The following is a 12851-nucleotide window of genomic DNA, read 5'->3' on the forward strand; positions in this document are numbered from 1 at the left end:
CGTTGGGTTAACCTCCTCGTGGTCGCTATAATGTGGTTCTCGCTCTCGGTGAGGCACGCGGTGAGTTGTACGTCTCCGTGGTAACGCGCGGATTGATTTTCTCAGACGTGGAGGCAACTGAGGTTCATCTTCCCCCACCTGGATTGAGGCGAGTCACTACGCCACCACGAGGACTTAACGCGAATTGGGCATGCGAAATTGGGGAGAAAATGGGAGAAAAAAAATACAATTAATTAATTAAAAAAATAAAAAGAATTTAGAATATGTAGGAAATTTCAGGTTTCAGGGTTCACTGTGTGAATGACACCATTGAATTTTGATTGCATGACACATTTACGCGAGAGATAACTAGTGAGAGAGAGAGAGAGAGAGAGAGAGAGAGAGAAAGAGACAATTGTGTTGTGGGTGGGTGCAGTAATATCTTAAAGTGGGTCGTGTGAACACAAGCTGCTGTGCGAGATTCACTGCCAAAAGCTTCACCACAAAATGAGTCCATCGATCTGCTGTAGTATGTGCTTCAATGAGCCGTTTGATGTCCTATTAATGCTTACTGCACAACTTCTGTTTTCCCCCACAGTTCACCAGAGCAATAAACACATTAACACAGATGAGAGAAAACACACAAACATTTACACGTTATGAGCATGGTGTGCATTGAGCTAATGTCAACATGAATATGCAAAACAGATTAATCGTACAAGACCTTGTGCATGAATGTGCAGCTCTCTTTAGTGGAGTAACAAATCTTTGGGGCCCCCATGAACCATGAGACAGGGCCCCACACAGAAGCACACAAGGGTTTGCATCGAGTATGAAATATTATCGCTTATGGAGACAGAAAGTGAGGTTATTTGGGGGCAATTTAGCCCTCTCCATTTTACTTTTAGCTTGTTAAATGATTTATTTGATGGGCTAAAGCAAGTCTACAGTGGGATAGTGCTGGAGATTTAAAAGATTTTTTAAAATCTTTCCTTTGCAACACAGTAAAGCTCTTTACCATGAGTAAATGATGACAGAATTTTCATTTTTGGGTGAACTATCCCTTTAAGTCCAGCCCAGTCGATCCAGTCAAAATACACAAACAAGCTAACTAAACCACCAAAAAGCCCTCCAATCACTCCTGCTCAGAAATGTGCACTTTATAATGTGTCTTCCATGCCTAAAAGGCCACTGGCTAGAACACAGAGAACATTGTGACCGTGTTGTCTAGCTGGAAAGGGAACTTGGATGCAGACAGCTAGAAAAGGGGATTACAGAGACAAAGCTGTCTTGCTCTTGAAATGCTCTCTGGAATTTTTAAAGGGAATCTCACTCAGGTGAAGCCTGCCCTGCAAACAGAAGGATCAGATAAGGATGCAGATAATGACTTAACCTTGACTCACCTCAAACCCCATTAAAAATGTATTTTAAAAAGTACCTCACAATAAAATCTTAAGTCTTTTTATAAAGACATCCTGAATGTTACTGCCAGCATCTTTTAAAGAAAAGGACAACAAAAGAGGGTCTCTGTGACCACAGGAGTGTAATAAATATTTGAATTTAAGTCTGTATTTACATAATTTCTATTTAAATCCAAACTGATATTTTCAAATCTGCTGCTTATAGACCACTTAAATAGTTTTATTCAGTTGCTCTGGAAACTATATGTCTTTAATTAGTACAGTTTGTCTATGACACACTAGGAGACTTTTAGAAAAGATGTGCACAACAACATTACTTTCTCTAGATGTTGTCAACATTGCTTATTGTAAATAGTTCTGTGTTTTGAGTCAAATAAACATGATTTGTTAAAAAAAATAAATAAATAAATAAAAACAGTTGCTAATTTTTCAAAAATCCAATGTTACTTTTGTGGGAATTTTTTCCAGAAGTCCACTAATAATGTTAGGGTTTGTTGTAATTTAGTGTTTTCCACCCTTTAGTCCCTCACAATTAAAATGTGTTGTTTTTGCTCCTGTAACTTTAAGACTTCTATATCAAAAATGATCTCTGTTATGACTGGCTAAGCTTTGCGTACTGGCAAATCCGTGCTGCCATCCATCTAAGTGGGCAAAATTGCTGAATAAGGGTGGATATTTAAAAGTGGGTGGTCATATGTTAATACTACCTGGGTTGGTCTATACCTTTACAACATGGGCAAGTGAAATGGACATCAGTCTTCATCAGTCTCTCATCTCATGCAATGTCTCTTTGAGGAGCAGGTATAGTATGTTCTGCATTCATATCACCTTGATTATACAATGCGCTAATCGCACACTTTAGGCTGTGCAGAGCCTGAATCTGTGGAGGTGCTTTTGGGAGATCGACCTCAACCATCCCCTTCCCCAAAATCCCGACTGATCCTTGCATTGTATATTATGTTTGATGAGGCGGTGCACTGTCACCTCCCATTCCCATCAAAGCACTGGGCCAGTGTGCTCTGAGATTGAGTTACAGACCTGTGATCATTCAGTCTAACAGAGACAGGGCTCACGTCTTCTGTACATACTGTCTTATGCTCAAAATGGGGCAAGGCTTCTGTAATAAATTGGAAAGTAATGGACTGAAGCCAACGATGAGGGAGACATTTTTCTGTCCCAGCCTCTGTCCTGTGAAATATGGCTATCCCAGAAAAGGTGAGAGTGGATAAGTTGAGATCTGTGACATCTTTGCATTGTGTTAAAGGGATAATTCACCCAAAAAGGAAAATTCTGTCATCATTTAAAGATGTTGTGAACTTTCTAACTACTTTCTTTCCTTCTCGGAACACAAAAAGGGAATTTATGAAGAATATCCTGGCTGCACTTTTACCATAAAATCAAAGTGAAAGGGGACGGGTGCAGTCACACTCCAAAATGATAACAAAAGGACCATAAAAGTATCATAAAAGTAGTTTATGATACATTTAAAAGAAAGAAAATCATAGTTTAGAATAACATAAGGGGGAGTAAATTATGTCACAATTGTCCTTTAGTGGTGTTGGTCATCAAGTAGATGTTAGAAAGAGTCAATGGTTGGTGACTACTCTGTTATTTTACAACCGTGTTGGAGTCAGATGAGTCGATGCGACTGGCTCATTACCTGATACAGAAACTCCACTGAGACTTTAATATGCAGTACTCTTTGATAACCTTCATGACACAGACTATCTCAGTAAATGGAGGGACTCGTGAGAGCTGATGCCAGTTCTTACTGTTCTCTATGATCGCTGTTCAATGTTAAGAGGATCAAACACCACTCTGGTAATGAGCTAAATTTTAGATAGTGATCGGCTCACAAAGCATGCACTGTATAAGTGTGTCTTTAGAGAAGCAGAGTGATACGTGTACTATTTTAGCCAGCAAGAAGACCTTGGGGATGGTGAGTTTGTGTCATATGGTGCGGTTTGAGCTAACTTGGTTGTAAACTTGTAGGTAGAAGTAAAATACACTGTTTTTTTGTACTTCACTGGAGGACACTGTTTCAAATAGATCTTATTCAGGATGGACGCCATATTTAATTGGATAAAAACAAGGCTGTGAGGGATAGAAGTAAATTTTTTACATTACATTGTACTGTTTGGGTTTCCATAATCTAATTTGAGACTTATTTGTCCACTGGAAATGCTCTGGAAAGACCGAACACTTTCTTATGCTAAAAAAAGCTAGACAATGCCAAAAGCAGCACAAGGAATGGCACAGAACTGGTGTCTCGAGATGCGTTTTTAAAAGTTAAAGTTTCTTTTAACTAGACAGTGTCTAAAAAAACATAGCAATCCTGCAAGAGACGTTGAAAAAACAGACGTTCATTTAGCGTATGTTTACATACTGTCGAAAAACAATGAAAAAACAGCACAACTGGACGCAAAAATGCATTCAATGTGAACAGCCCCTTATCCATTAAACACAAGTAGAATTAATTTTTGTGTAAATTGTTCGCAATGTTTTTATAACAGTCCCATTTCAGAGATTTTTAATAGAGAAAAGAGGCGCTGCACAGTTTTATCAATTGAACACACCTAAGGAAGCATGCAGACTGAAAACTTTGTTGGGCTAAGAAAAGCTAGAAGAAGCGCAACAAATTTAACAGAACGTAGGTGTCTCGAGATGCGATTTTAAAAGTTGAAGTTTCTTTTAACTTTACAGGGTGTTTAAAAAATGCTGCGCTCCTGCACAAGATGCTGAAGACAGCGAGATGTGGGGCAACAGTCAAAGACAGTCTCTGTTTTACCAACACCTCCTCTATTCATTGTGTTAAGAAAAGCAATGTCAGTTAAGAGTTCCAAATTACAATTTGCAAGAGCAATTATCCTTATAAAGATGCAGTGATGGACCCCCAAACAACTCACACTAACCTGTGGGCTGAACTTTGACAGACGTCTTCTCTGACTCTTTCCGGGTCATGGCATACCAAGAGCGATCTGGGTCCTGGATCCATTCTGAGGCCTCACAGTAGAACTCGCCCTGGTCTGTGGGCTGCAGCTTGTAGATGGTAAGACGGTAGGTGGTGGCACTGGTCTTGTCCAACCGCAGGTCTCCAGAGGACAGGCGCTGACGGTACTGTCCCCCTGGTCTTAAAATGAAGTCCCGTGACAGGGTGACCAGATCACGTGGAGCAGAACTGGGGTCATCAGCAGGGCGCAGGTACCAGCCCACAGACACGTGTGTGTGCTGGGATGTCTGCCGTGTGACCTCACAGCTCAGCTGTAGAGTGTCCCCCTCCACTTTCGAGAGAGTCTGAGCAGGCGCCGTAACCGTCAGATTGTCCGGGATCACTGTAGAGGAAAAGAGTGGGAGAAGTAGAGGTAAGGTTAGTTTGAGAGTAGAGTTCCTCAACAATTCAATACACCCCCTCAAAGCCATTCACTCTGTGCCCCATTAACATTTAAACAGGATTCTCTCTGACGGGGACACTCAAACCTAGCCTTCTTATTATACAACTTATTGCCTAAAGAAAAACAGACCTTTTTGTCCTTTACAACCTCTCATGTTTCCACTCCCTCCATCAGCCTCTAGCACCTTTACCAATAAAATATAGTTAAATTCACAAAAAAAAAAACATAATGAAAAGGATGCCCTTGTGGGTTTAGTCAACACACACTTTTTTACATTCTTCCGTGTATTCAGTGAGCGGCAGTTCTGTGGATGGAAATGCCTTGTTGCTGAGAGAGGTCAACAGAAAATGGCCACACTGGTTCGAACTGACAAAGTCTACGGTCTAACTCAGATAACTGCTCTGTACAATTGTGGTGAGAAGAATATCATCTCAGAATGCTATTCTGAGATGTGGGTTGGCACTGTTTTGGTGGCATGAGGGGGACCTACACAATATTAGGCAGGTGGTTTTAATGTTGTGGCTGATCGGTGTATATGGTTATATATTGTTATATACTGTATTATGTTACGGGAAAAAATTATATATATGGACGGGCGAAAAACAAGGTATGGCGAACTTTTGAAAAAAGACAAAGAATACTAGAAGTTGCTTTATTCGAAGCCCTGAACGGAACTGCATACGATGGCAGCACCTCAAACAGAGTTATTATGGGGCAAAGAAGATGAGATTTGGAGGAGATTCTTTAGCGGATGTCCTTTTTAAAAATATTTAATTACAGTTTGTGTCACATTTTTTTTTGATAGACAGACGAAGACTGTAGCTGGACTATGCAAAAACCCGCCGTAGTGCAGATTATAACTGCACGTTAACGTGCAGAGGGTTTACACACTATTTAATGTCATGTTTCATAATATTTGTTTTGCTTTATTTCTTTCCAGTCAATAATCATCCCATCCTATTTTTATTGATGGCACGAATGCATATCTATAAAACATATCCTGTTTTAGAAGGCAAGAAGACTTGCACACACTTTTGAGCAAGCAGCCCAGGATTGTTTTTTGCAGCCAAGCATTCCAGCACATCTGTGACACCACGGCTTCCATCCTTCAGCACCAAGCCAACACAACATGAAATTCTGAATTCCATTACTGCTAGATGTCTTCGTGTGGTGCCTGCATTGATTAGCACCAGTCAGTTCTTCAGTCTGGGAACAGCGCCTCACAGGTTGTTAAAAAAAAAAAAAGAAAAACAGCTCTGACATCACTGTGTGAGAAACTGGTTTTCGTGACAAACCGTAATCCTGGAAATACACCTGTATGACATCTTGAAAACTGCAGCCCAATATTTATCTGAATGAGGTGCTGACAGCTGCCAGTGGCTCCCATTCCAACCCCCCCACCCACATTTTTTTTCTTTTTTTGCCCAGAATACTTGGTGAAAAAACTAAAAATAATAATAATCTAAATATAGCACATCTTTAGCAAAATAGAATTTCATATTTATTTTACAACTTAATGGCTATTTAAAGTGGAAAATTTCTAGATGTTGACAAATCATTTTGCTTAACTCTAGCAGAGAGGTGAGAAATAATATATATCACTTCCCCAAAACTATAGTGCCAATGAAATCTAATTTAACAAAAAAAAAAAAAACAAAAAAAAAAATTCTGCAACCATCAAAAGTTTGGACACACTTGACTACATTTCTAAAGTTTCTCATTATCATGATTTATTTATTTATTTATTTATTTTTATATGAGTTGGACCAGATAATTAAGAAAACGCAGCCAACAAATGGCCTGCGCACAGTGCATTGAAACTCTTTCAATACTGTTTAAAAAGCATACCTCAAAGTTGGTTAAGAGAACACAAAGCAGACTGAGCAGAGCTGTAATCCAGACACAAAACAGTTTTATTTACATTTTATTGGTCACTACATAATTCAAAATTTTGAATTACATACTACCATTTGTGTTCCTCCATAGTTTTAATGACTACTAGTGTTCTAAAAAGTGAAAAATAGTAGTTTGTGTATTAGCTGATGGCATCTGAAGTACAGGTGCATCTCAATAAATTAGAACGTCGTGGAAAAGTTCATTTATTTCAGTAATTCAACTCAAATTGTGAAACTCGTGTATTAAATAAATTCAGTGCACACAGACTGAAGTAGTTTAAGTCTTTGGTTCTTTTAAAAGTGATTTTTTTGGCTCACATTTAACAAAAACCCACCAATTCACTATCTCAAAAAATTAGAATATGGTGACATGCCAATCAGCTAATCAACTCAAAACACCTGCAAAGGTTTCCTGAGATTCAAAATGGTCTCTCAGTTTGGTTCACTAGGCTACACAATCATGGGGAAGACTGCTGATCTGACAGTTGTCCAGAAGACAATCATTGACACCCTTCACAAGGAGGGTAAGCCACAAACATTCATTGCCAAAGAAGCTGGCTGTTCACAGAGTGCTGTATCCAAGCATGTTAACAAAAAGTTGAGTGGAAGGAAAAAGTGTGGAAGAAAAAGATGCACAACCAACCGAGAGAACCGCAGCCTTATGATTGTCAAGCAAAATCGATCCAAGAATTTGGGTGAACTTCACAAGGAATGGACTGAGGCTGGGGTCAAGGCATCAAGAGCCACCACACACAGACATGTCAAGGAATTTGGCTACAGTTGTCATATTCCTCTTGTTAAGCCACTCCTGAACCACAGACAATGTCAAAGGCGTCTTACCTGGGCTAAGGAGAAGAAGAACTGGACTGTTGCCCAGTGTTCCAAAGTCCTCTTTTCAGATGAGCAAGTTTTGTATTTCATTTAGAAACCAAGGTCCTAGAGTCTGGAGGAAGGGTGGAGAAGCTCATAACCCAAGTTGCTTGAAGTCCAGTGTTAAGTTTCCACAGTCTGTGATGATTTGGGGTGCAATGTCATCTGCTGGTGTTGGTCCATTGTGTTTTTTTGAAAACCAAAGTCACTGCACCCGTTTACCAAGAAATTTTGGAGCACTTCATGCCTCCTTCTGCTGACCAGCTTTTTAAAGATGCTGATTTCATTTTCCAGCAGGATTTGGCACCTGCCCACACTGCCAAAAGCACCAAAAGTTGGTTAAATGACCATGGTGTTGGTGTGCTTGACTGGCCAGCAAACTCACCAGACCTGAACCCCATGGAGAATCTATGGGGTATTGTCAAGAGACCAAAAAATGCAGATGAACTGAAGGCCACTGTCAAAGAAACCTGGGCTTCCATACCACCTCAGCAGTGCCACAAACTGATCACCTCCATGCCACGCCGAATTGAGGCAGTAATTAAAGCAAAAGGAGCCCCTACCAAGTATTGAGTACATATACAGTAAATGAACATACTTTCCTGAAGGCCAACAATTCACTAAAAATGTTTTTTTTTATTGGTCTTATGATGTATTCTAATTTTTTGAGATAGTGAATTGGTGGGTTTTTGTTAAATGTGAGCCAAAATCATCACAATTAAAATAACCAAAGACTTAAACTACCTCAGTCTGTGTGTATTGAATTTATTTAATACACGAGTTTCACAATTTGAGTTGAATTACTGAAATAAATGAACTTTTCCACGACATTCTAATTTATTGAGATGCACCTGTATATTACAAAAGGTGATTATGGATCTGCCTACTGTTCAATCTTCATTTGACTTGCCCTTTAATCACTGGCCCAGTTCCAGGTTGACAATAGCCCAAGAGGAGCGCACTGAAAATGGAATACTGCTGGCAGTGCATGGTGAGGTGCCTCTGATGTATCTTGCACCATGTCACCCCACCCATGAATCCAGCATTGTATGTTTCCAACACTCTGAACCACGTTCTCATGCAAACACACCCAGCTTTATCGCCCTGCCAGCCTTTGGATGGGCACGAAATGGAACTGTTCTAGTAGGACATAATGATATGCTCCTGGTGCACCACTGGTGAAATGGTTTTTGATATGCCTGTAGGAGTACATGCTCTTCTGAAACACATTCAAGTATGCATGTACCTCACTTAAGATTCCATGACACCGATCAAATAGAAGAAAATATCTAATCGAGACCAAATTATTACAGAACTAAAGTAACAATCTATCGTCTGAAAGCTATGAAGTACGAAATGTACGTCTAAGCTCAGCTGGACAAAAGAAACTTAATGACATCATAAAAAGTAAAGCTTTTACAGAAAGCTACATAAAAGCCTTTATGTAGCCCTTACATCGGCATGTCTTTCTTTCAATGTGAATAGCCCTGAAAACAAAAATGAAAAGTATTGAAACTGTACAATTTGAGCAATTTGGGCTCACATTTGCAATACTTGTCCTTTACACTGCATATAAAACTGGATCTTCTTGGTTTTAAGCTGGGTCGACAACAACCAACTAGTCGATTAGTGAGGTCGGCTAGTTTATTTAGATATTTTTAGCAGCAGTGATTTAAGTAGTGTGCTGAGCTTTAACTTTAAGACATTATGCATGGTAAAACACTCTCAGAAAAGCTGTGTCTTAAAATCCATCTCTTTTAAAGCACCACTGCTAAAGCAATACACATTTAGATAGTCGTTTTTGGCTGCTGCATTGTTTTTTGAGCATCCCACTGCGATGAAGTTAAGACACCACGTCAAATTAAAAATCATCCAGCTTTTAACAATGTATCTCAAGACCCCGGCATTCTGATCGCAAGAACACAAAAAATCGTATGGGAATGCTCTAGGTTCAGCTGAAGGCCGATTAGTCGACTAGCCATTCAGACAACCCACTGACTGGTTGATTTTGAAAATATGAATGTTTTACACATCCCTAGTTTCATCAAGGAGGTTTACCTGCACATTGGGATGTCCCTGTGTGTGCTGGTGCACATGATGAGAGCTCAATTATTCACTTTTTGTTTGTTCACATATTCTCACTGCTAAGCTAGAGTAGAGAGAGGCACACAAAAAGTACACAACGCTAATGAAACAGCAGCGAGCGGGGTGGGGTGGGGACACGGCTTATATAAAACTAATGAAATAGGAGAAAGACTGCATGAGAGAGAGATGAGTGACAGAGAAGGAACAGCAGAAGGCAGCGATGCAAATGAAACAACAGAGAGAAATGAAAGAAACAGAGGAAAGACGACACTGTTTAACAGCAGGTTCCAACTGCAGCGCTTTGAAGAATCACAGATGTTCAACACAAAGACAGAAAGTGAGAATAAAAGAGCGAAATAGTGAAATGACTCTGAGAGGGAGGGCTGGGTCTGAGGTGGCGGCCTTCCGCTGAGTTTTTTAATAACGGGCCCACTGTGTGAATGGAATGGAATTGTTAGGTGCTATTCTTGAGGGTCCCATAAAATGGTGTCATTTAACAGTATAAAAACTGTTAGGAGAGTAGCACACTGGATGAGAAGCGCCACACAGCTTCATCTCACAGGTAGGACAGGGCAAAATTAACACACATGTATGTTGAATGCGTCGACATACAGACAAAGTTACTTCCAAAGTAACTTGCACTCCTTCGATAATGAACAAAGTGACATGGATGAGTTTGTAGGTTGGTGTATGGAAAATAAACAATGCAACTGTGAACTGAAAGATTAGAAAAGGCAACGTTAATTATTATGAGATTTCTCCATATGTAACCAAGGTTTTATTCAAGCTGTCAAACCACAAAAAAGACAAAGTTGTTACTGAAAAATTGCCTACACACAATGTATCTTTTCCCCTAGGCTGAAGTCAATAATGTATGTCCCTTTATAACAATTTGGGTCAAATTTTAATGTAGTTTAATGGAAAAATATGTGAGTGGCACTCAGTGGCGCAGATAGCGGTGACTGTTTGCTACATTAATAAAAAACAATGGTTTAACATTTTAGGACGCTGTATGTCATCTGCCTCTGCGTCTTGTGTGCGACCTCCTTTAGAATTAGGAAAGTTAATCAGTAAAATATTGGTCAAACTGATTACAGGTTAATGTATAGTTTTTACTTGGGTGTCCCTAATTTTTCTTGTATTTTTAAGTTGTGTACAGTACTTGTATGTCTTGAAGAGCTGATGACAGTGTAGGAGTGTGAGAAAGAGCACACTAACAGAGCTTCCTTTGTGGAGGAGTATGTGAGTGTGTTTGTAGGCAAAGACCTAAGGGACAATCTCCACTACTGTAGAACCAAGTACACCCCCACATTCATCTTTGACTGAATATAACCATTATACATTACAATGCCGTAATGGGAAAACTCAATAATCATTCTTCATCTTAGCATAAACGGATACTAAGCAAACAATAAACCCACTGTCCCCAGAGGAAAGACAATCAATACTTAAATATCAGATATCATATTGTACAGAAATGAGCTGTTACCATAACAACTACTCAACAAGGTCCCATGGAAACAGCTAGCTGTTTCCATGCCAACATTAAATCCCTAACTTGTAAGGCATAAATCTACTGATGGCATCGAATAACTACTTCATATAAGCTTTCCAAGTTAAGTCACCAATTCAGTTAAATCAGCACAGAGCTAGGGTTAATATCTGGCTATTAGCATTCAGCATTCAGAGAAAGAGATTGAGACACCTCAGTCCTCAATGATTTTCAAACACTTCTGTAATGTGTCCAGGCTCAAAATTTGACACACACACACACACACACACACACACACACACACACACACACACACCAGTATACTTCGACCCAAACTTAGCTCTGCTTTTCTTATTCAAAATCTTATATCAGAGTGAATTATTTTATTACTGTAAATCAAAATATGGTTATATTTATTTAGTTTAATATGTATTACCTAATGTAATAATGTATACTTTGTGATAATGCAGCCAAATAAATAATTTACAAATGAAGTTAACCTAATTATTATCTTTTTTATTTTTTTATTATTATTATTATTTTTATTTATTTAAACACTTTTTTTGTTTTGTTTTTTGCTTGGTATCAGATTTGTTAAATTATAACATTACTGTAGAATCTCTAACATCTTATTGTATAAACTTTTATACTTTCCAGTCCTAATGTCAGGCATGTAAGACCCTAAATAGATTGTCCTTTTACATTCTGCAGTCATTCTGTGACCCCTATCTGGGATCACATGCAGGTATCATGACAGGAGCTCAATCTCAAAGACAAGAAGTCTGCAGGGCAAGTGGGCAATTCCACATTCAGCTTGAACAGATCTGCACTTAGTCTGATATCTGTGTTTGGACCACTCTTATCCCCCACACTGGCCTGTGTCGTTGCCGTCTATTCACTTAAAAGAATAACTGAGGAACAAAATGAACTCAAATGCACAGCTGAGGCTTGTTAAACTTTATGTGGAATCCCTGAGCTAAACAAATGGCATAACTCAGGTGCCCCAAAGACGCTCTGTAGTCAGCTGCCCACTTATCAACTTGAAACTCGATTTTGGCAAGCGGTTGGGGAAATCTCACCACTTCTCACTTGCAAGTCTGTCATGCTCACTCGCCGCCTCAAAATGAAACTTAGGTGATAATTTAGCCTCTGTAATTTCTCACTGATTCCCTGACACTTACTCAACTGCAACTAGTGATGTTAATGAATAATAGATGATCGATTATTCATTGTTAATAATTTGATTGTTTAAGGTTATCGATCGTTGATTAATCAGTTTAAGCACAGATGCGTTCAGTAATCTTGTCAGCAGATTAATTTGAATAATTTCAAGTTAATTTTTTTTTATTGATTCATAAATACACAACAAAGAAAAACACAACACATACACATCAAATGAACCCCCACCAATCACAAACCCCACCCTGTCATAATAAACACACACACACACAAAAAAAAGAAGGAAAAAAGAAAATATAATAAACATACATAATTAAACTAAACTTCTCCATGAGCGTCCCCCAAAAATGCTAAATAATTCCTGCATTTCCTAACAAACAAGTCTTATCAATGTAATGACTCCCCTGCTCTTACTTGAGCCAGCACTAAAGAAAATATGTCCACCCCATATCTTCCCAAATTTTTAAGCTTCCTGCAGGGATAGATGTGTTTCTTGAAGAAACACTATATCATATCTCTTACTTTTTAGAAAAGAAAT

General features: G+C 39.0%; 1 protein-coding gene across 2 annotated transcripts in view; it reads right to left on the bottom strand.

Annotated features, from left to right (window-relative positions):
* Positions 1-12851, bottom strand: part of LOC127447864 (immunoglobulin superfamily member 3-like) — a 252587-nt gene that overhangs the window by 92744 nt on the left and 146992 nt on the right. For both annotated transcript variants that reach the window (XM_051710014.1, XM_051710013.1), the window contains exon 3: positions 4313-4732. In XM_051710014.1, coding sequence (XP_051565974.1) covers positions 4313-4732 — 420 coding nt within the window. The remainder of the gene's footprint in view (positions 1-4312; positions 4733-12851) is intronic.

Source organism: Myxocyprinus asiaticus, chromosome 11 (genome assembly GCF_019703515.2).
Source record: "Myxocyprinus asiaticus isolate MX2 ecotype Aquarium Trade chromosome 11, UBuf_Myxa_2, whole genome shotgun sequence".
Taxonomy (NCBI): Eukaryota; Metazoa; Chordata; class Actinopteri; order Cypriniformes; family Catostomidae; genus Myxocyprinus; species Myxocyprinus asiaticus.